At 50.2% G+C, this 23,770-nt stretch overlaps 2 protein-coding genes across 2 annotated transcripts; both read right to left on the bottom strand.

The window, feature by feature from the left end:
• Window positions 1–10,452: 10,452 nt before the first annotated feature.
• On the bottom strand, window positions 10,453–11,083 carry LOC121404684. The gene is made up of 2 exons (XM_041594677.1): window positions 11,031–11,083; window positions 10,453–10,909 (listed from the first exon to the last, which is right to left on the bottom strand). The coding sequence occupies exons 1-2, from the start codon at window positions 11,081–11,083 to the stop codon at window positions 10,453–10,455; spliced, it is 510 nt and encodes a 169-aa protein (XP_041450611.1).
• A 9,998-nt stretch (window positions 11,084–21,081) lies between these two features.
• LOC121404683 lies at window positions 21,082–22,911 on the bottom strand. The gene is made up of 3 exons (XM_041594676.1): window positions 22,753–22,911; window positions 21,840–22,085; window positions 21,082–21,771 (listed from the first exon to the last, which is right to left on the bottom strand). The coding sequence occupies exons 1-3, from the start codon at window positions 22,909–22,911 to the stop codon at window positions 21,457–21,459; spliced, it is 720 nt and encodes a 239-aa protein (XP_041450610.1). The 3' UTR covers window positions 21,082–21,456.
• Window positions 22,912–23,770: the final 859 nt, after the last annotated feature.

Raw genomic sequence — 23,770 nt, 5'->3', positions numbered from 1 at the left:
GTAGATGGGTTGTTGATGGATGGTTCTGGTGCCGCTGCTTCACAATCCGTTGCGTCGTTGTTGGTAGCTCGGTTGTAGAATCGCCGGCGTAAGCACCATATGCTTACGCAGAGTATCACGGCGACGACCCAGGTGAGGAGGTGTGAGGTGGCGCTATGGATCGTCAGCTTTTCAATGTTCCTCAAGTTCTCCATGCTCAGCTCTTTCAGGAACGGCAGGCTTAGTTTGTCATGGTGCCCCGTGACGTTTACTGTTGTCATCGAGGCGACCATTGCCCTCTTCTGAGATTCCCCCAGGGGGTTCACATACCATGTCCCGTTGAGAGAGACTCGGCTGGTGCAGGCCACGAGGTATGTGCCGGAGATGGTTTGTATTTCGCCTGCTGTGTTCCCCATGGTCACGAAGGCGTCATTGATGATGAGCGTGCCATGATCCACGATGGTGATCGCGTCCAGGTGCCCGGGTAAGGTGGTGCAATGGGCGGTTGTTCCGGCCACTAGTTGTTGGGCGCAGGTGGGTTCCCGTCTTTCTTTGCAGAACGTGACGCCGATGGTGGTTTCGCATGTCCCCAAGCTGACGACTTGGCTTCCGCATTCCGCTACGGCGTTCCCTTTGTTGAAATCCAAGATCTTGTGCTGGTGTTGCACGGGGAAGATCGTCATCCTCCGGCAGATCCGCTTAGGTTGGGGAAATTTGATGAGGAAAGTTAACAAATCCGGGCTCTGGAATACGCTTATGCTGGAAACTCCCAGTAGCTCGACCAGCCTGATATCTGTCAGTTGTTGTTCCTCAAATTCTCGGATGACGCGGTTCTTTGCCAGTATCGCCTCCGTCAGCTGTAGTCGTTCGGTGTCCTCTCCTTTTACCAGGCTGTTCATGTAGCCAGTCAGCTCGTTGAGCCGGTTCTGCACCTTGGAATTGACCGTCCGTTGCTCCGCCTCGGATTCGATCAGCTGGCCCTGCTTGAACCGAATTTGCTCCCAGTCGTCAAAGTCCGGGGTTCCGGCGACGACCTTTAGCGCGCTTCCGAGGATGTTGAGACTCCTGGCTCGTCGGTGGTGGGTTTTTAACGTTCCCACGAGGGTCCTGACGTGCTCCAGGTCGACAGCCAGGATGGTGGCGATTCGGCTCCCAGGGAATAATGCGGCAGACTCCTCCGCCTGCGCCAAATATGCCTCGTAGGAGGTTACGTTGGTTATATGGTGAAGGTATCCATATTTCTCCCACAGGACGGCGTTTCCGTCCACCATGGGCACATAGTTGGCGTGGGTGTAGTTGTTAACCTTTATCGTGGCCTGTGTGGTGGCGGTGAGGATGAGGACTATCAGGAGTGGTGACATCGTGGTGTTAGCTCTTTGGGTGAATACTTGGTGGGGCGTTGGCTTGTTGACCGGTGCGTCGGTGGTTAGTTAAGATGTGTTGTTTGGCTATCGTCATGGTCCAGCTATATAAAGTGTATCTTGCGCGGTGGTTTTTAGGTCATTTTTCTTCCGGGATGGTTTGTCCGCGCGTGGCGTGCGGTGCTTGCATTTTAGGGGTCGGTGACCCTTCGATGTGGGTCCGCCGATCGTTTGGGCTCCGTCAGCCATATTTTGTGACGGGTCATGCCCCACTGATCGCTCTGTTTTATAGGTCAGCCGTGGTGTCTGCTTCGTTCGCAGTTTCGCCCGGGTCGTGTTCGTGGTATTCTTTCAGATCATTGATGTTAGCGATTTTCTGCTTCCGGGTGCTGAGGTGTTGTATTTTTATGATGTTGGCTGACCTAAATCCTCGAACTTTGTAGGGCCCGTCATATTTCGGGGCCAGTTTTGCAGCGAAGCCGTCAACGGCGTTGGACAGATGATGTTGTCGCATCAGTACCAATGTGCCCACCGTGGGGTGCCATTGTCTTCGACGGAGATTATAGTGTCTTGCCTGCTCGTGGCTGGCTCGCTGGATGTTATTTTTCACTATCGCGAAGACATCCTTGAGTCGCGCTGTTTTCTGGAGCGCGGTGTCTGGCGGGCTTCCTGTGCCAGGTGTAACTTCATCATACAGGGCTCCAGGTAAGCGTGGCTCTCTCCCGTATAGTAGAAAGGCTGGGCTAAATCCGGTTGTCTCCGAGACACTGGAGTTCACGGCGAGTCAGATTTCTGGGATTAGCTCGTCCCAAGTATTCTGGTGCTCTCCCACAAACTGAGAAATCATGGTTTTGACCGTTCTGTTTGCTCGTTCCGTGGGGTTTTCCTGGGGACAGTACGGGGCGGTGTGTTGCAATTCTATCCCTGCCGTTTGCAAAAAAGTCTGGAACGACCGGCTCGTAAATTGGGTACCGTTGTCACACACGAATTGTTTCGGGACGCCGTAGTGGCTGAGTATCCGCTCACGGAAAGCTAGCTCCAAGGTGGCGGCGGTGGCTTTCCTGAGCGGCACCAGTTCTACCCATTTGGTGAAGGTGTCGTGGAATACGAGCAGCATGGTGTTCCCTTTCTTGGATCGGGGTAGTGGTCCAACGAAGTCGGCACATAGTGTTGCCAGTGGTTCCTCTGCTTTCCGAGTGAGCATCTGACCTACCGGCTTGCGTTGCTGGGCTTTAAACTTCTGGCAGCTGGTGCAGCTGCGGACGTATTTCCTTACGTCCCGGTAAAGTCCTGGCCAATAGTAACGTTGACAGACTCTGGTTATGGTCTTACGGATTCCTAGATGGCCGGCCGTGGGTTGGTCGTGGCATTCTAGGAGGACCCTTGCGCGACGATCCTTTGGTACGCAAAGTTTCCATGATGCGTCCTCATTGTCCTCGGTGCTGCGGCCCAGGTGTCGATATAACTCCCCGTTCTCGTGAGTGTAATCAGGGTATTTCTCGGGTTCGTCCTGAACTTGTTGTATCCGGCGTTTGAGCCAGGGGCAGGCTACCTTTACTTCCTCGATCCGTGCGAGGGTTCCCCGGGGTTGGCGGGATAGTGCATCTGCCACTACGTTCTGCTTACCTGCCCGGTAATGTACGTCATACTGGTATTGTTGGAGTTCCAGTGCCCACCTTGCTATTCTACCGTAGGGGCTTTCCAGTGTGTTCAGCCATTTGAGGGCGAGATGGTCGGTGATCACGTCGAACCGATATCCCTCCAGGTAACACCGGAGTTTCCGGATGGACCAGATGACTGCTAAGCATTCCTTGTCGGTCGCGGAGTAGTTTTCTTCTGCTGCGTTGAGTCGTCGGCTGACGTATGCGATAACTCGCTCCTTGCCTTCGATCTCCTGTGTAAGGACCGCGCCCACGCCGAGGTTGCTCGCGTCCGTTTGTAGCGAGAATTTCGCCGAAAAGTCGGGGCAAGCAAGAACTGGTGCTGTCGTGAAGAGTTCTTTTAGGTGATCGAAAGCAGCCTGTTGGGCTTCGGTCCATACCCAGGGTTGGTCCTTCTTGAGTAGGCGAGACATCGGTTGGACGACCGTAGCGAAGTTTGGTACAAATCTTCGGTACCAGGACGCCATCCCGATGCATTGACGAAGCTCTTTTAGGTTGGTGGGCGGCCGGAGTTCTTTGACGGCGGCAATTTTGTCGGGGTCAGTGTGGATACCCTCATGGCTGATCATATGGCCGAGATACTTGATTTGGGTTTGAAAGAACGCGCATTTTTCCGCATTTATTCTTAGGTTCGCTCTTCGGAGTCGGGACAACACCACTGTCAAGTTGCGTAGATGTTCGTTGAAATCCCGCCCAACTATGACTATGTCGTCCAGGTACGCGAAGGCATATGGTTCCATATCGGTCCCAATCACAGTGTCGAGCGCCCGCTGAAATGTCGCTGGTGCCGAGTGTAGTCCAAAGGGCATCACTTTCCATTGGTAGAGACCTCGGCCCGGTACGGTGAAAGCTGTTGCTTCCCTACTTTCGTCGGCCATGGGGATCTGCCAGCATCCATTTTTCAGGTCGAGGGTGGTGATGAATCGCGCGTTTTGAAGCCGTTCCAAAATATAGTTGATCCTCGGTAGCGGGTATGCGTCGGGGATGTAATGCGTGTTGAGTTGCCGGTAGTACACGCACATGCGCCATTTCCCATTCTTTTTACGGACGAGTACAATTGGGGCGCTGTGGGGGCTCCGGGAGGGCTCGATGAGGCCTTCCGAAATCAATTGGTCTACTTGTTCATTGATTATTCGCATCATCGCTGGATTCTTCGGATAGTACCGCTGTTCTATGGGCCGGTTATCCCGCATGACAATAGTGTGCTTGGCGATGTCCGATGTCCCGTGGAGGCCATCAAATTTTGGTAGCTCTTCATCTAGAAAGGCCTGGATCTGCGGGGCCAAGTCTGGCGGCCACGGCTCCGGGACTGGTTCGGGCTCATGTTCGGTCGGATCGGCGGTTTCGGAGTCAGTTGACTGGCTGGGGTCTTCGGGTAAGAGGGTTGTATCGAAGGCGCTGGGCGGTTCGATCCTCCGTTGGTAGTCGCTTATATGGGGGACGATGGGTGTGGTGTCGACCGTGGGTAGATATGTTTCATATCTCTGATGTAATACGTGGGTGGTACTGGTGGTCGTTTGGCGCATGAACAGGTGAGTCTCGGTGATGCCTCTTGTGTCGCAGCGACGACTTGCGTGGGCGACGAAGATCTCGGACATGGCTCTAGGCATGGCTCGTTGCATGGCGCTAGGAATCATGTCAGTACGCGGAAGGTACTCCATTGTGTTGGCGAGGATCGGTGTGGCGTCGGCCGTGGGTCGGACAGGACGGCTGTCTGGGCATCGTGGGGGCATCGTGCTGGTTTCCGGGCCCTCGTTGAGGGGCTCTGTGGAGATCAGTTCGATTATGGGCCCCGTCCAGCGTGGGGTTAGCGTGGCTGTTTCCCGTGTGGCTGGGCTGTCGGATGGTGGTGGCCGTTGTCCTTTTTCGCTGCTGGCGATCGGTTTTGAGGGTGTCCGTGCGTTCCCTGCTTCCGATGCGGTTTCTCTGCGTGCTTGCTCTGTTGCTTGTCTTGGACCTGGGCTTCCTGTGTCGAGCGCCGGGTTCAAGTGTGTTTGTCTCGTGTGTGAGATCCTCGTGGTTTGTTTGGGGTGTGTGTCCCCTGTGGTTGGCCTAGGACGCGGTTGCTCCGTAGTGACCGTGGGACTCGTTTTCCCGATTGCTTGATAGCTGTTTGCTGGTATTGACTTTGGATTCAAGTTCTCCGTAGTGTGCCTGTTTGAGAAGCCAAACTTTTTTGGCACCTATATATATACAAAATCAATTAAAGACCTTTGATTTAAAACGTTATAATGTTTTTTTATACCGGCGGCTAGCTGAAGCCAATTGCTCGCTCTTTTGCCCAGCGAGTTCAGTATGCAACCTATGCGGCGAGAGATTAGCATAGAACTATTTGGGCCACGACGGCCGATCAATGTAAGAGCCGACGCGGCAGGTGCAGAGCGCCCTTTAACAGGGAGAGCGCAGCAGCACTGCCGAACGCTGGGGACATACATAAGCTTAGGTTTCGATACTCTTATACAACTAGTTACAGCTACATTTAATATTATGATAGACGCTTAAGTAGCCGCTGGCCCGAACAGTGCCGTTGCTTCGTATTCGTTGCGATTGGTTTGGGTGTCAAGTGCAGTGTTGCGTTACTGGGTGCCGTGTGCGTTGTGGTAGGTCTTGGACGTATGTTCGTTGCGATTTGTTGGAGTTTCTGGTATCGGGGTTCGGGATAGGTGTAAGCACGGCTTCAGTGGGCATGGGATCGTCGTTTCGGTGGCACCTAGGAAGTCCATGCCGACAATGACTTGTCCCAACATGTTTGGCTGGACCAGGAGCGGGATTTGAACCTCTCGTTGATCCAGCTTGATGTGCGCCAGTAGAACTTGTGAGATCTCTCTGACCGAGCCATCGGCCAGGCTTATGCGGACGCATGCATCTTGCAGGTTGGTGTTGTTGTCTAGTTGTCGGGCGAGGTTTGCGCTGATAAAGCTTCTGGATGCCCCGGTGTCGATTGTGGCTTCCGTTGCGTGTCAACGCACACATTTTGCCACATTACCAGCAGAATAGGACGCAGGGATTATGGCAGTCGTATGCCGCATGCCCCGCTTCACCACACCGGCGACAGGCTGCGCGTGGGTTGGTGATGGGGGTCGTGATCATGTGATGGGCTACGTCGGGATTCGCCGTACTGTTTGGATGAGCTGGTGGTCTCCCTGGTGTGTCTGTCGATTACCAATGGGGACTCAGAAATGGCGTCTGGTGCGAGTCGCAATTCCTCTGCTCTGAAGCCGGCCTTGCGTATCTTAGCGTGTTCCGCGGGGGTGCGAAAGTAGTCGAGATGGTCCGCTCTTGGATGCTCTCGAACTCGGTGGCCAACATTGTGAGCTGTGCTAAGCTTTATAGTTCGTGTCGCCGCACGTACATCTGGTATGCTGGCAGGGCGTTACCGTAGATCCTGTTCAGTTCCTTGGCTGCGTCGTACCTGGCGTGGTGCATGAGTAGACGTATCTCCATTAAGTAATCGTTGAACAATTCTCCTACCGCTTGCTTGCGGGCCCGGATTCGGTCATCCAATTGTTAAAAATACCGTGGCGGCAAGAAGAAAGTCAAGAATTCTTGGCGGAAATATTCCCATGAGCTGCCTTGTAGTTGGCTGGTGCGGTACCTGCGACTGGCCCGATCGGTGAGAAGCTCTGTCATGGCCCGAGGTAGCTGATTCGTGTCCACCCCATATGAGAGCGCACGTTCTTCGAGTAGTTCCAGAAATGTAAGTGGGTCGTGCTGTCCGTCGAACCTGATTCCCCATTTCCGAATCTGTTCCGCGATGTGGGCGGTGGAGGAGGCTGTGGTGTCGTCCATCTATGGAAGGGTCCATGGCTGGCACGATCCTCTGTGTGGGCGAGCGGCTGGTCTCCGTAACTGGAGGTCTGGGCAAATCGGCTGGCGTTACGATGCGTGGTGGGCCAGGTGTGCTGTATTCGGCCGCGGTGGGGACTTGTAACCCGGCTTTTGGGTCGGTTTTCCGCTGGTCAGATGTCCCAGGAGTGGTGGGGATGGGTGACCTGGAGCGTCCTGCTGGTTTGGCGTATTGCCGTTCAAGATCTCCTAGTCGAACCCAGGCGTCCTGCGAGAATGTCCCGCCGACTAATAAGGCGAATCTTTTTCGTCGTTCCTCGACTGTTCCTTCGTTGCCAAATCCGAATTCCTCGGAAAGGGCTTCCGGAGTTTGTAAATCCAGCCGGTGGTGACCCCTGGATTGGTATGGTGTCCCTCAGGGTAAAATTCGTCGGGTTGACCGTCCCCGTGGGCTGCCATGGTGTGCGTTTGAGCGTAGAGGCGATGCGAAGTCCCACAGATGGATTCCCAAAGATAAAGCCAAAGGTCCAAGTTCTTCAATTTATATATATTCGTTGGTTTTATCACTTATATGTAACAGTAGGTAGTCGCGTGCAAAAGCCAGCCGTTTTTCTTGGGGTGAAAAAACGCAGTATTCTAGATCGGTGGCGCTCAAGCTGCCGAGGGCTGTCGGCAGCGAGAGCGGGAGCTTGAGCGTGGGCGGGAGCGGGAGCGCAAGCGTGGGCGGGAGCGGGAGCGCAAGCGTGGTGAGTATGCGCGCGAGAGCGCGTCGCCGGGGTAAAAAATGCTCTTAAGTACGAGGGCGAGAGCAAGGGCGACCGCTTGTGTAGCTGTAACGCTAACAGCGATGTGTGGCTGGAATGCCCACAGAGCGGTTGCCCCGCCAGCGCCGTCTTCACTCTGAACATTCTCCCCCCTTTGCAGGATTGCGAAGATTCTCTTAAGTCTGCGTGCACGCACCAGATACGATCCATCCAAACACCGTGCTTTGAGCCACGGGAAGGCCGTCTGCGCGGGCGAGGAACCCAGGTTGAATGACCCTTGAATACAAATCTGCACCCAGGACGAGCGAGATGGTCGTCGGCTTGTGGAACTGCTCGTTGGCCAACTTCAAGTCGTCGAAGCGAGCACGGACTGTGTCGCTCAGTGGACGGATCGGCGTACGGACGCGCAGACGGGTCTCGATTTTGAAGATGGCCTCCACTTGGAAGGTCTGAGTAGGTCTACCACACGGACCTTATCATCGGCTCCAGGATACGCGTTCTGTACACGGCCGAGACGCCATTCCTGAGCGGGGATGTTCTCCTCCTTGATCACCACGAGGTCTCCTATCTCGAGGTCTCTTGTCGGATGCTGCCATTTGTTACGCTTGTGCAACTCTCGCAGGTACTCCGTCTTCCAGCGCGAACAGAATTGCTGGTTGAGAGCCTTGAGATGTTGCCAGCGGTTTAGGATGGAGGAGGCGCTCGCTTCTATTTCTGGCTCTGCCACGGATAATAGCGGACCACCAATCAGGAAATGGCCTGGGCTCAAATCCAACAGATCCTTTGGATCCTCAGACATAGGAGAGATTGGTCGCGAGTTAAGACATACCTCAATTTTCGAAAGTACGGTCGCGAACTCCTCTAATGTGTATTTGGACGTACACATCGACCGTTGGAACAGAGCCTTGAAGCTCTTCACAGCTGCTTCCCACAAGCCCCCCATATGTGGGGCTCCAGGAGGGATAAACCGCCACGATAGCCCCTGCTGGCTGTACACCGCAGAAGTCCGAGTGCGGACACGAGGACACCCTCGTCTTGCGACGAAATGAGCGAGGGCAGTTAGGAAGGTGTCGGTGGATAAATCGGTCGTGGCCTCTAAGTGGATGGCCGTCGTGGAAAAGTAGACGAACACGCACACATACCCCTTTGAGATGCGACATGCGCGACCTGTGAAACTTTTAACGTCGAAGGGGCCGGCGAAGTCGACTCCGGTGTATGTGAACGGCCTGGAGAATGTGACTCGTGAGGCAGGAAGGTCGCCCATTAGTTGGGTTTGGAGTCGCTTACGATGGAGAACGCAAACCTTAAAAGAATGGATCACTCCCCTTACTACGTGACGTAGTCGAAGGATCCAGTATGTTGCCCGGATAAGGCGGATGACCAGCTGGTTCCCACCATGTAGCGTTATATGATGGGTGAATCGAACCAGCAGGCGAACCAGGAGACATGCGGGTGGCAACAGGATTGGATGCCGTTCGTTGTAGGACATAGACGCCGAGGCTTGGACTCGGCCACATGCCCGCATGACTCCGTTCTGCTCAAGGAACGGATTAAGATTCTGAAGAGAACTCGTATTAGGGAGAGGCTGCTTGTTTAGCAGGCACCGATGCTCCCCAGCATAATGGAAGCGTTGGGTTGTCAGTGTGACCGCTTGGAGAGCGGCAGCGACCTCCTTTCCGTTCAGCTCCTCGGAGACATGGGTCGTCTGCCCTTTAACTCGCTGGGTGAACCTCCGAACGTAGGCGATCACGCGAAGAGCGCGCCTGAGTTCGGAGAAACGGCTGAGGATATCGAAGGTGCTGCTGGTGGCATGGTGCACCTTGACGACTCGCGGGACTGAGTCCCGCGGACATGGCCACTCCGATTTTGGACCACGCAACCAACCAGGGCCATGCCACCACATATCACTTCCGACCAGGTCAGTGGGGCCCTCGACTGGCCAGGTCGGCCGGATTGTCCTCGGATCGGACGTGGCTCCATCGCTAACAGGGCCAACATCGAGTGATTTTGGCTACTCGATTGCCCACGAAAGTGGTCCAATCCCATGCAGATCTGTTCAGCCAGGCCAACACAATCGTGTAATCCGTCCAGAAGGATACTTGGCTGGTGTCGAGTGGCAGTTGAGGAAGGATGGCCTCGGAAAGCTCTGTCAGAAGGACGGCTCCGCACAGTTCGAGTCGAGGCAAGGAAACCGTTTTCACGGGGGCCACGCGGGTTTTAGCTGTGAGAAGGGCACAGACAATGCGCTGCGGTCGCTCAACTCGGATGTAAATCGCTGCCCCATAGGCACGTTGAAACGCGTCGCAGAAGCCATGTATCTGCACCTTGGCCATTGGACAAACGTGCAACCACCGCGGAATGCGGATATCCTGGATGGCCGGAAAACTCTTCAGGAACGTCTCCCAGGTTTGAGATAGATCGCTAGGGAGGACGTCATCCCACCCTAACTCTCTTAGCCAAATTTCCTGCATGAACATTTTGGCTTGGATGACAAAGGGGGCAAGCCATCCCGGTGGATCGAACAGCTGCGCAATCTGCGATAGCACATTGCGCTTCGTACAGGACTCCCGCTGAAGTACTTCGGGAGGAGCAAAGAAGAATTCATCGGCCCTGGCTTGCCATCGGATCCCCAATGTCTTAGCGATGCTACTTTCTTCAAGCTCTAGGAAGTCAGCTCGAAGTAAGTGGTCGACCTAAATGTCGCGCAGTACGCCCTTGTGGTTCGCTGTCCACTTTCGGAGTGGAAACCCTGCGGAGTCGAGTGCTTTGCGTAATTCTGAAATGGCGGAAATTGCCTGCGACTGAGTGTGAGCACCAGCCAGCACGTCGTCCACGTACATGTAGCTCTCCAGGATGTCGCTTGCCATTGGCAACTCTTGGCGCACCTCTTGTGCGAGTTGCTTAATGACGCGAAGGGCGAGGTACGGTGCGCAATTGTCCATTACGGTCGCGAAAGAGTATTCGCTGATAGGGCGTGTGTTGGGAAGACACTTGGATCTGGCGGTACATCTTGCTGATGTCGGCATTGAAGACACAGCTGAAGACTCGCCACCTCAGGATTTGCATGGTCAAGTCAGACTGAAGGACTGGCCCCGAATGCAATGTGTCGTTGAGGCTTTTCCCGTTGGAAGACGGGCTGGAGGCGTTGAAGACCACGCGCAGTTTGGTTGTGGTGCTGTCGGGTTTAAACACGCCGTGATGTGGAAGGTAGTAATGGCCGGAGTCATGACTGGGTGTAACCGCTGTCATGTGGCCTAGCTCTAAATATTCCTCGATAACGGCGTCGTACTGCTCTTTGAGCGGCAAATTCCGCTGCAGACGCTGCTCGTTTCTAAGGAACTGGGCCTGTGCCGCGCATCTGGAATGTCCTAGATCGACATTTTCTGGACATTTGAAAGGGAGAGTAACAATGTATCTCCCATCGGGGGCTCGTTTAGTGGTGTGGCGGAAGTTTTCCTCGCACATAGAATCTGACTCACTCGTCGGTCTCCCCGGACCGCTTCTCGACCGCTTCTCGTGCATCAGCGGACATGTTGAGAAAGCGGGGACAAACTCGAATCGGGTGATTCTCTTTGGAACAGAGGTCACGCGTTCGCTTCTTCGGACTCACTTGGGTATTGAAAGAGTGCACCTTGTTTGGCGTCGGACTGCCTTGCGAACGAAATGGATTGGAGTGGTTTCGAGAGGTGGGTGGATTTTGGACGCCTTTGGAGGCTGGCGGATTCGTAGCCCCTCGTGAGGTGGAAGGGTCGCTCTCAATAGGCGCGAGCGTCAGATAGCGCTGAGTGAGAAGGGAGTCGATTTCCTTCCAGGGCGGCACCTCTTTTTTGTCCGTTACGGACGCTTCCCACAACGCCCGGCTCAACTTCGGCAATTTGGAAAAGCAGATGGTGACAAGCAGACTATCCCAGTTGTCCGTGCAGACGTTGGAGACCGCTAGCGCATTTAGGACTCCTTGCATCGTACTTTGAAGATCCTTCAAGGCACGACTGCATTCGGATGTTACGCGGGGCAAAAAGAGGAGGATGTTAATTTGGTTGGTCACCAGAAGCCGATTATTTTCATATCGGCTGCGGAGAGCCAACCATGCGGACTCGAAACCGTCATTAGTGAGGGGGGATTTTTCTACGATGGCCTTCGGATCGCCCCGGGTCTTCCCGAAAAAAAACCGTCAGGCAACCAAAATCGTTTCGAAAAGATAACCCAGTTACGGACGGCTGGCAGAGAAAAAGGCCTCAAGCTAGCAGGAATGCAATAAACAGATCGACTCGGATTGTTTGAGATCACCTGTAGGTGGGAGGTCCCAAACAATGAGAGACCTTATATTGAGGAGAGGAACGGTCACACTAGTGGTGGCAATATTTTGGAAATATTGTTAGTGCGATGATCCTCCGCTAACCCTTTTGACGCAATCGTGAGCAGAACCGGGTTATTGGCGGATGGAAGGCGGATGGACGGCGGACGGAAGTGACACGGACACCACACAAAAAATAAATGATGATTTTCTTATCAAAAATTAATTTTCTGATTGTGGAAAAACAAATCACTCCATCAATCAACCAATTCAATCAAAAAAAAATCAATCAATCAATGTGATTTATTAATTGTTCCACTCGTGTCTTGATGCCGATAGTTGGGCCTTGGATTCGGCCACCTCTAATGCACGGAACAAAAACAACAAAAAATTGGCAGTGGAAATTGCCAAATAATTACTATTAGTGCGCCGTGTCTTGGTCGCGAGTAAATTATTTGGAAAGTGGAGAACGTTGGAGTTGGGGTAGCGATCGAGAAAAGTGGCTGGAGTGCACGAATTGTACGAAATCTCGAATTTAATATTAAATTTGGCACTCGCGCGTAATATGTATGTAGTGTGTGCAGTATTTAAATACGGAATGTGGTATATTTATGCGGGGTGTAATAATTGGATGTACATTTATAGTCGGCAATATGGAATATTGCGGCTAACTATGGAAATAAATATATGAATGTATGAATAAATGTAGGTATGTGTACAGGTACAGGAATAAAACACTTAATTTTAATTGTAGTTGCACTCGGAGTGTGCCAGTGTATATTTTTATTGGGGTGGGTCGTGCATGGAATGCACTTGTAGAGACACGGATGTAGATGTGTGTGTATGTACGCAAGCAGCTCTCATGGGCTGGAATGTGCGTACATACATATGCTCGGAATGCACTTGTTTTGAATTAATTTTTATTTATTTAATATGTCCGCAAATCATGGACACAAGTAATCGAAAAAACTACCGTATCACTGGTAGTTGGAGGTGAATGAACGGCCGGAATCGCCGATAATATGGCGGTGTCGAAAAAGGAAGAGACACGGATGGCACAGAATGGGCAGGGGTCCCATTTTTTCAATGTATATAGATATATTCGGAGGTTTATTCACTAGTATATAACATATACATGTATCGCGTGCAAAAGCCAGCCGCTTTGCTTGGGGTGAAAAAACGCATTATTCTAGATCGGTGGCGCTCAAGCTGCCGAGGGCTGTCGGCAGCGAGAGCGGGAGCGTGGGCGGGAGCGCAAGCGTGGTGAGTATGCGTGCAAGAGCGCGTCGCCGGGGGGAAAAATGCTCTTAAGTACGAGGGCGAGAGCAAGGGCGACCGCTTGTATAGCTGGAACGCTAACAGCACTGAAATTTGACCCCAGGTGGCAAATGTTAATTATTTCAATGCCGAGAACCACAGCCCTTGTACCTGAGGCAAAATAATTCTGAACGTTCGGTGGAGCGATGGAGGAAGCGGGATCCTCCGCTGTGATGAAAGTCGATTCGCTGGGAGCTGGAGTACCACGATGCAGAAGCGTGTGGTGGCGGGATTTCCTTTGGCGTAACAGTTCAAGCGCAGCTGCCTCTTTTTAATGCAGCTGGCACATGCGTACACGGTCGTTTGTAAGAAGTGCGAACATAGTCGAATTCTCTTCGAACTCAATTGTGTCTGGAAGGAGTGAAACTTCCTTGGCACGGGTCTGCCATGAGACCGGAACGGATTGGAATTGCATCCGGAGAGCTGCGGATTCTGGGTATCTTTGATCGGTGGTAGATTCAGATTGCCTTTGGACGTGGACGTAAATTAGTCCCGAAAAGTAGGCCAGCGGACGTAATCTCCTCCGAAGACCTCAAATTTACAGGGGGGCAGTCGACAGCCGCCCTGGTAGGTTTGCGGTGCAGACGGATGAACTGATGTTTGGGCTAGTTGAGCATTGAGGTCAGCTAGGCACTGCTCAAATACCCCATAACACTCGCCGTACTTCTCTCGGACTTCTTCTTGTACCCCTGGATCTTCGTCAACCATCACTGCGGAGCACGCTTTATACTCCGCCTCGACATCCGCCCACATACTAAGTATTTGTCCTCGGCGAACCTCGGAAAGAGTTGCGGATGGATCGGCAGGGATGCGCGCTTCCAAGTGGGACAAACGGCCAATGGCGGCGGCTAATTTTGCCCGTGCAGTTGTGGTGGTGGATGGATCCATTGTGGTCCATTGGGGTCGAGAGCTGACGGGACTGAAAACGAAAGAGCTGGTTGGATCGTCTTGGATCCGAGCTGGCACCTTGAGAGTGACGGGAGACGGGAAGAGAAACGACTTGGTCCTCACAGCAGGGCTGCCACTAGCTGCTCTGGGAGTGACTGGCGACTTGATCTTCTGAGTTGGAGTAGTTCCTGAGGCGGAAGAGGTGCGTAGCCGACGTGGAGTGGTCACAGCCAAAAACCCTTTGCTGTCCTTGTCACCCGTTGGTATACTACGCACTCACACACGCAGGATGTGAAGGCGAAGTCGGATGCGGAATCCGCGGATTGGCGAACGAAAAAAAACTTAGGCTCGGCTGGGCACCACACACAAAGGCAATAAATCCCTTAAAATACACAAAAAGAAACCACTACTGGTGGAATGTAAGAGAAAAGGCATCGGGCGTTGCTGGAAACCAATTTTTGTTACCGACTCGGATTATTTGAGGTCGCTCTTGATCGAGGTTCTCAAAACAATGAGTGAATTAAATTGATGCACACTGAGGAGAGGAACGGTCACACTGGCTGTGGTAATATTTAAAAAATATTGTTAGTACGGCGCTCCTCCGTTTACCTTTTGACGGACTTATGCAGTGGGCAAATTATCTTGTTTGTTCGGTGCGGATGGATTGCAGACGGAATTTTTCTCTATTTCTTGCTTCCTTGTTATGCCTTGGCGATAGCACTACTCGACAAAATCCAATTTTTTTTTCCTCAAGGATCCAAACCAACTTTTTCTGATAGATATGGGACTTTACAGTTTATTAAAGAATTATGGTTTTTATACCCGTACTCAAAAAAGAGTTAAGGGGTATATTAGATTTGTGGTAAAAGTGGATGTGTGTAACGCAGAGAAGGAAACCTTTCCGACCCCATAAAGTATATTTATGCTTGATCAGCATCAATAGCCGAGTCGATATAGCCATGTCTGTCTGTCCGTCTGTCTGTCTGTCTGTCTGTCCGTCTTGTTGAGCGCCTAGATCTCAGAGACTATAAGAGCTAGGGCAACCAAATTTGGTTTCCAGACTCATGTGATATCACACTGCTACAAGTGTATTTCAAAATTTCGCCCCGCCCCCTTCCGCCCACACAAAGGACGAAAATCTGTGGCAGGCACATTTTTAAAGATAAATGACCATATCTACCAGACTGCCGAATCTGAATCAGATCGGATCATAATTATAGCCAGAATGAAGAAATTAATTTTCTGTTTCTTCCCCTGCCCCCTCCTGACCACAACAACGCAACTCATTTTCCTTCTCGCTCGCACACTCTGCCGCGTTAATTGCGCGAGCAACCACTAGCGGAGGAGATGTAGAATATGAATGGAACATGTACAATCTACATGTTAGATGTAGAATAGACATTGTATATGTAGATATAGATAGCAGATGTAGCAAAAAAATGTAAAATGTAAATTTTTTTTTTTCTAAAATTCTAAAAAGTCATAATCTCAAAAATGTATATACTGACTGAGTACGGGTATAAGTAGAGTCGTGTCCCCAGAAACGACTCACACGTTCTTTCTCGTTTTTTCTATGGTAGAACTTTTTTTTGAAGAATTTTTTAGTTCTGGTATTTTTTTTATAGCTTTTTTCAGAGGTAGCTCTTTTTTTCCTTACGTCTGGTTGTAAAGAACTTTGCTATTTTGAAAAGATAATTAAAACAGCTACAAGGTAAGCCCAAACACTTTGTGATTTTAGCTTACCGTCTGGGAAATATAAAGCATTGAAATGAACTTTTGGCAGGCAGGTCACTGTGCCAGACAGCAAAACGTTTAAGTACGGTGGTGATTGATCTTGAAGTGTTTTCTGCTTTTTCTGATAGGCCTCCCCCAGAGAGGCTGACGAACGCCGAGAAAGAGCAAAGCACCAGCAAGAGCATAATTACAAGCAAACAAACGGTTATAAAGGAGAGACATTACATTAAGAGATGCTCAACTACGGGTAACTGTCATAGCATTGGCAAAAACTATCGGAACGAATATGAAATAAAACAATGATTCCTTAAGCCTAGTACTCAGATCCAAAAACTGTTTGCCAGCAAACAAATTTCATATATTCTTCGAGCGGCCAGTGTGTGACCAGAGGTGTGCACTGCATTCCGAACGGTTATGCACTTCTTCGGCTGGGGCTTCCCGAGGCATATCCTGGGCTTCCCAACATTTCATTGGCAAGGTAATGTGTCGGACTATCAGCAGCAGCTGACACGGACACACAATTGGAAAATATTCACAGAAAAAATGCGAAATAGCTGCGGAAATGCGCTGTGCCTGGGTTGCGGATAATTGCTCACGTATTTGGAGATAATATTCTTTAGTGTGGCCACCAAAACGTATTTCTGGAACGCGTAAATTGCTCGGAATCGCAGAATTTTTATATTGAATATACATATGTCAGTTATGAGCAGAATGTATTGTAACGAACTGATTCTGTCCGTCTGAATCAGCAAAGCTGGCTCAGCGGCCGACAGTTCGCTTGCAACAAATTTGAATGTTGCCTCACAGACAATAAAGAATGCAAAGGTGGGTTTATTTACTGGCTATGGGTACTTTATTGGTATCTTATACTTAACGGCTCTTACGCTCTATATACAATAGTGATTTGTCTCTAGTGCTAGACGCTCTCGCGCCGCCGGCCCCTCAGGTCCTCGCTGGTGCTATGGCTATGTGTCTGACCCGGCTCGCTCCTGATCCACGCACACAACTCCGCACACACCGATTCTCTCTCGACTGCCGTGGCAATACAGCGTTACTCGTAGACCTTCCCTTGGCACCTCGCAGCCTTTGCTCCCTTCGCTGGGTCGTACTGCTGCCTGTTGATCGGGACACTTTGATCCTTCCTGGGATTCTCTCGTTGACTCTCACTTTTCTCTGTTGGTTCTACCGCACTCGCTTTTATTGGCGTCTTTCCTGCTGACTTACACTTCATTGACTGTCCCTCTCGGTTGACGCCGGCCTCCTCTTATACCCTCGCTTCGACGCTGGCTTCTGTGCCCCTGCCTAGCAACAGCGGTAAATCCGTGCGTCGCCGGTAGCTTTCCATCGGCCTCTTCGCTCGTTGCCACCATGTTCTTAACGGGACCGGGCCGATGGCGTGATCTCATGGCCATACATGGTCATGCACTGGACCACTGCCTTTCTATCGGGACCCGGCTCTCGGCCCCCTCTTAATGAATTTGCCGTGGACTCTCTGCTTAACCCTTACTCGGTCCTCTATGAGAAATCTCCATTCCTCACAGTATGTGTGGCAGGCGGTATGTAGATATCGAGAGTGGTATGTAGATATAGAGTGGTATGTAGATATGGATGTTATTTTAATACAATAATTATATTATTTTAATGTGCAATATAATTTTAAGAAGATGTTAAATGTTAGGACCGTTTGGGATTATATGTTAGTTATTTACTAACCAGATGCGGAAAAAAAAAGGAAAAGACATCAGCCCAATTTGCTGTGTGAAATGTATTTAAGGATATAACTATGTAACACTTAAGAAATGTTGAGAGCGCGTATTTATTATGGGGGAGTATGGCAATATATGTATGGGCGTGTATATATGCACTTATGTAGATCAGCCGTTCTTTTGCACTGGAATTTTTGTTGTCTTTTTTGGGCGGCTGGATTTTGATGAATATTTTTATATTTAAATTCACAAGCGTAAGCACAGACAAAGCGGAATGGATGCACTACCGTAACACTGGTAGTTGGAGGTGAAGGAACGGAGAACGGCCGTAATAGCCGATAATATGGCGTTGGCGAAAAGGAAAGTAAAACAGAAACTGGATAGCACTGTATGACAGATATGTATATGAGTATATATATATATATATATATATATATTTTCACCTTCTCCATAAGGAGGAGTCCAACCTGCACACGCACTGGGAAGCGATTTGGGAAGACGAAATCTTACTTATCTTTGGAACGTATCGATGTAATCCACCGATGCTTGCAGGTTGGACTCCTCCTTATGGAGAAGGTGAAAATCCGGCTCGAAGGACCAATGTTTGTATAAGGGTGGATGTGGGCGGGTCAGCTTCGGTTCCCAAAAACAAGGATTCCCAATAAACGTAGTCGGATGTTGCTTCAATTTTATGGCTGGTATATTTGCTAACAAAGTCTTGGTACGCGGATCGTGTATGTGGGATTTGGTGAGAAGCCACAGAGAGCAGCAGAGTCTGTTAAGTCTGTTAAAAGCAACGTCCCGTCCTATGGCTGCGTACAGGCCCCGGACACAATCCATCCAAAAACGGTGCTCTGGGCCACTGGAAGGCCGTCTCCTCGCGCAAGGAACCCGGGATGGATCACCTTCTGATAGACATCGGCTCCCAATATGGAAGTATTCATTGGTCGTCTCGCTCAAGGGTCGCAGCGGCGTGCAGACACGCAAGCGGGGTTTAATTTTGAGGACCACGTCCAATTGGACCTCGCCGGTTTTGGCGCGGACGATAGCGGTGGCTACCTTCTCAGCTCCGATGCGCGTGCTGGGAAATTTGAGGTCGGCGGCCAAGGAAGCGTCAATACAGCTCATCGGCGTGCATGGGTCGATGAGCGCCGTTGTCTCGAGGTTTTTGTGACACACCTTGCACCGGCCCCTACTTCGGCAGTCCTTGCCGGAGTGCTGGTGAGCCAGGCAGTTCCGACAATATTTGTTGACCAGCACGGCTCGGAGCCTCTTAACCACGGTCATCTTGAGGAAACTGCGGCAGTCCCGTAGCGGATTTCTTCCGGAGTAGACGCGGAAGCGGTAAGCAGTTTTTCCTCGGGAACGTTGGCTCCCTGAGGTGTGGTTGTCACGGGATAGTGGAATCATGTGGATCTGGATGCGAAATAACTGGTATGGAAAAGAAGAATCGGAGACGCATTAGTAACGTGCTATGAACAGGTGACAGGCACACTCTAAGTACTGTTGGACGAACAAAACGAGGGCGTTTTGGATGCGAAACAAAAAAAACAGAACGTGGACGGAATAGTAGACAAGGAAAGGCATTATTAATGGGAACGCCTTCCGTTACTGTTGTACGGAATGACGGAGTTCTACCGGAAGGAGAACGACTTTTGCGACCGGGCGTTTGGGGACTCCGCGGGCTGTAGGAATATCTACCACTCGGCGCCGGGATACACGGAATGTACTCTTCCGAGTCGCCAGTCGTTAGAGGGCAGGTTATCTTCTTTGAGGATAACCATATCGCCGATCTGAAGATTGGTCATCGCTGTCTGCCACTTGTTGCGCTTGTGGAGTTCCTCGAGATACTCAAATTAGGTGTGAAAATAAACGTAAGTTGAAAGTAGTCTTCATATTAAATAATTATATGTACATTTTTCATTTTTTCCATTTTAATATAAATAACGGTAGGGTAAAAATACTTTAGGACTCAATATTGTTCCTGTTGGAAGCGGCAGCTTTGACTCCACATTTACAAATAATATAATCCGTTGGTAAATTTTACAAAAGTTTTTATTTCTCGATGGGCTACAAGGGTTTGAGGCCGTGAACTACGATTCGATGCGTTCGACAAATAATTTGGACTGCTGCGAGAACAAGGCGAAGCAATGCAATATAAGCAGTAATGATACATGTGTTTTTGTACCGGAAAGTACTGAGAGAGCGATTTTCAGTATAAGAGATGATGTGGGACTATGTGATATCAATTTCTTTGGAACTGTTAACGGCTGCTGCTCCGAACATACTCCCCCCTGAGCACAGGCGACTCGTGTAACAGTCAACGGAGCCAGTGTTGACGAATAGGAAGATCCGAGCGAGCGGGCACGCTATATTTCTCCGGCTCTGGCTCGTCGGCTTAGGGTGGATGATGATCTTGCCCCCTCGGATCGTAACCGCTCCGCTGCTCCTGACTACTGCTAATACCGCGAGAATGTGCGTGCTGCGACAAACGATAGTATGGAGCCGATAGAGAGAACTATCGAAAAGAAAAAAAATCATAAATATGGTCGAAGGAGAGAAGAAAGGGAAGGGGGGGAAGGATTGACATCCACAGCTGTTACGTGGCCAGTGATACTCCACATTACAGACGAGCTCATCTTCAGGCCCCACTGGTCCTAGAGCTCCCAGTGGTCCACAGTTAGGCGAACTGTTACTCCTCTACTCGAAGTCTACCTCCATTTCCGAAAACAAAATTTTGCAAACGTTAATCTTCATAATTCTTCAGGTATATTCATTCTTCAGTTCAGTCTGGTGTTCCTACTCTTAAGGCTTATTTCAATATTACTTGTAGTGGAATATGATTACAATTCTAAAATGATGATTATATAATGGATCTTACAGTGGTAAATAAGGATATTAAGAAAAAATGTGGTTATGTATATGTATATGAGTACGAGTCGCAGATCAAGCCACGTCTGCTCGAGTATAATAATATTAGTTAATTCGATTTTTTTTTTACATGTAACTATCCTAGGATAAATATTCATACTTTTCTCTTCTCTCTTTCTTCTGGAGCACTATCTCTTTTCTTTTCTTTACAGCTAGCAATATCGAGTATCCATACGGACCTTGGGATCAATCTAAATTATTAACGGGTAAGTATTCACTTTTTTCTTCTTACAGGTTTCTAAAATCTTTCGCATCTAATAACAGCATTTGTTCATGATAATCTTATCTTTTATCTTTTCAGTTAAGTAACGGTTGGTAAGTATTAAATGTTTATCTTTTGTTTTCTTTCGAAGTTACGTTAAATTTCAACAGCAGGAATCTAAATCAAACTGAATCTCACAAGCTGGGGAAAGTATCTTTCACTTTTCTTCAGGCATGGTTGTCCCAGTCTTCGATCCCCATACAAGCGGATGCGCGGACCTAAATAGCCGTAAAAGGGCACGGGGGAATTGAAACCTCGCAGTCATAGGATTCGCGTGGAAGAATATCGAAGCCGGAAGCAGACGAGCATGCTGACACAACCAAAATCGGGCACAACTACTACGAGGGTTAATACACATAAAGGAACGCACACTTTATCATTTATAACTCACTCTCGGAGGCTGTCCATCGGCAAAAGATCGATCTCCCGCGGTGGAATCTGAAATCAAGGTTTTTATGAGCGTATCACGTGGGCGAGAAGGACGCCTGAACCCTCTTGTAGAGCCGCCCCGACTCACGCAGAGCTTCCACACTAACACCAGCTATGCTCGTTTGATTCGAGACCGTTTACACTAGCATATTCTTTAATCACAAGCCATATTCACCACGCAGGGTGCCCTACTTAAACGAGAGGCGTCTACTCTATTGTTTACGACGTTCCCACTAAACGCGGCGCTCGAAACACGCCATCAGCGTGACGCCGCCGACAACTCCAGCGACTGCCGCAGCTCTGGATCACTGCATCCGCGTCTTCTCCTGGCTGCTTCTTCTTCTTCAGACCACTCGGTCCAGCCTCAGTACAGGATTAGCCTCCTTTTTAAACCAACGGGTACAACGAGGAAGATTGTGGTCTACTTTTGCAGTAGAAATGGACTCCGCGCAAGATGGCATGAGGTTCTGAGCGGGCCTCTTCTCGGACGCAGGGAGCTTGGGAAGAGCAGAGGGTTCAGGCGGGGACTGCCGAAGCGAGTTGCTCCTAAGCGACCATCCGGTCACGGATTCACAGGTAATCCCTTTTACTCGTAGAGGCGGCGTCCCAGGCCTTCGCTCCAGGCCGCTGCCTTCTTCCTCAGCGCAGGCACAAAGTGTCTGCAAGCCAACAAAAAAAAACCTCCCTTTAATCCCCTGGCACACATCAACTTTTCTCCTTAACTCACCCAGAAAAATTCACTATTTCGCGACGGAAACTCTCTTCGATCACTTAGAAATCGTATCCACTTGGATTTAACCGCGGATGGCACAATTTCGGGCCTTTTTAGCACGGATTTGAATTTTTCCTCGCGAGCACTATAGAGGCACGTCTGCACAGATTTACGATCGCAGCGAAAAAGGAAGTTCGGTGATCTGTCACCGGTCACGCTGCTTGGAGTTTGACAGTCGAAGCAACCCTGTGTGGGCCCTACCTATTCGAGGATAAACCTTGGCTTCTGTCAGTTCTGGGTCGAAGCAACCCTGTGTGGGCCCTACCTGTCTATGGATCAACCATGGCTTGACTTGTTTGTACCATGCAACTCTGTCACCCAGCAGTTATTTTTTCCAAAATCTTCGGTTTTTTTCTTAACACTTTTGGGTCGCTTCAGCCCGCTACACTCGTTGCCAGCAATCTAGTCTATTGAAATTCAGATTTGTAACGTCTGGCTCGGGAAACTCCATCAGCGGACAACCAATTGGAAAATTTCCTGTTGTAAGGACGCCGATCTTCAGGGTTTTCTAAAATTGCGAGAAGAGGACGAGAATTCAGTACTGTCTGGATTTGGGCGACTAATGTCCGCAGCTCGTCAAAGCCAAAGAGTGACGATCCCACGGAGCGATATAATTGCTGCTTGGCCATCTTCACTGCTGCCTCCCATAAGCAACCGAAGTGGGGCGAGCGAGTAGGTATACATTTCCAATTGAAGCCATTGCTGATGCAGTGATTATGAACTGCATAACGTTGCTTCTCGCTCATAAACAGCCGCCGAAGGTCCTCCAACTCGTACCTTGCGCCCACAAAATTGGTGGCACTGTCCGACCAAATGCATCGAAGCGTTTGAGGGCACTCAAAAATCTAGCAGTTGTGAGGTCCTTCACCTTCGCCTTTGTTTCAAAACAGATGAAGACGCTGATGTAGCATTTTGTAGGCGTTCGAGTGCGCCCATCTGGCTTGTAATAGAAGGGACCGCAGTAATCGATTCCAGTGACGCTGAATGCAGGCGAATCCTGCACTCGATCCTTCGGTAGGTCAGCCATTATGTGCTCCACAAGACGAGGTCTGGACCTGCAGCAGATGATGCATTTCCGCAACGCTCGAGCAACAGTTTTCATGCCGCCGATGGGCCAAAACTGCAAGCGAATCGATCCCAGTAGCGACTGCGGACCAGCATGGTGATGCTTCCGATGAAAGTGCATGATAAGAGCGAAAGTCAATGGATGATCCCTGGGCATCGAAGCCAAGAGTTAAGTGCCGCAAGCGACCACCAACACGAATCAAACCAACGTCATCTATGAAAGGCGAGAGAGATATAATGCTGCTGGAGGACTCCACACAGTTCCCCTTCCAAAGAGCACGGTACTCAGGATACAGGTGGGCGCGTTGAATGATGCGACACAATAAATGCGATCCTTAGCGATGGTCTTCAGACGAGAGATCAGGTGACTTTTTCTTACTGATGAACTTATGAACATATCCAAAAATGCGCATCATGACTCTGAATGAGTTAATTAGCTTAAACGAAAGCGAGATGTCGACACGCTCAGACGACAGCAATTCTCGATGTTTAATTTCCGGAAGACTGAGTTCAGGCGAACAACGTTCAGACCAGCTACTTCTTTCGCCTTGCAAGAAAGAAGGTCCATTCATCCACTAACTAGACTGCAAGAGCCGGGGACATATCGCCGATCCATGCCTGTCGAAAGTTGCTGTATTGCAGAAACCGTTGGACGGTTCCTCTCACAACCAAGACAGTATCACAGTTGAATCCGACCAGCAATGGATTGGGCAGTCGAAGGTATCCATTTTTCTAATTTCGCGAAGTCAATTGGCTAATAGGAACGCTGCACATAGCTCAAGCTTAGGCACCGTGAGAGTTTTCAATGGTGCAACTCTAGC

Source organism: Drosophila obscura, unplaced genomic scaffold (assembly GCF_018151105.1).
Source record: "Drosophila obscura isolate BZ-5 IFL unplaced genomic scaffold, ASM1815110v1 contig_31, whole genome shotgun sequence".
In the NCBI taxonomy this organism is placed as follows: Eukaryota; Metazoa; Arthropoda; class Insecta; order Diptera; family Drosophilidae; genus Drosophila; species Drosophila obscura.
This window is presented reverse-complemented; position numbering and strand designations above follow the sequence as displayed.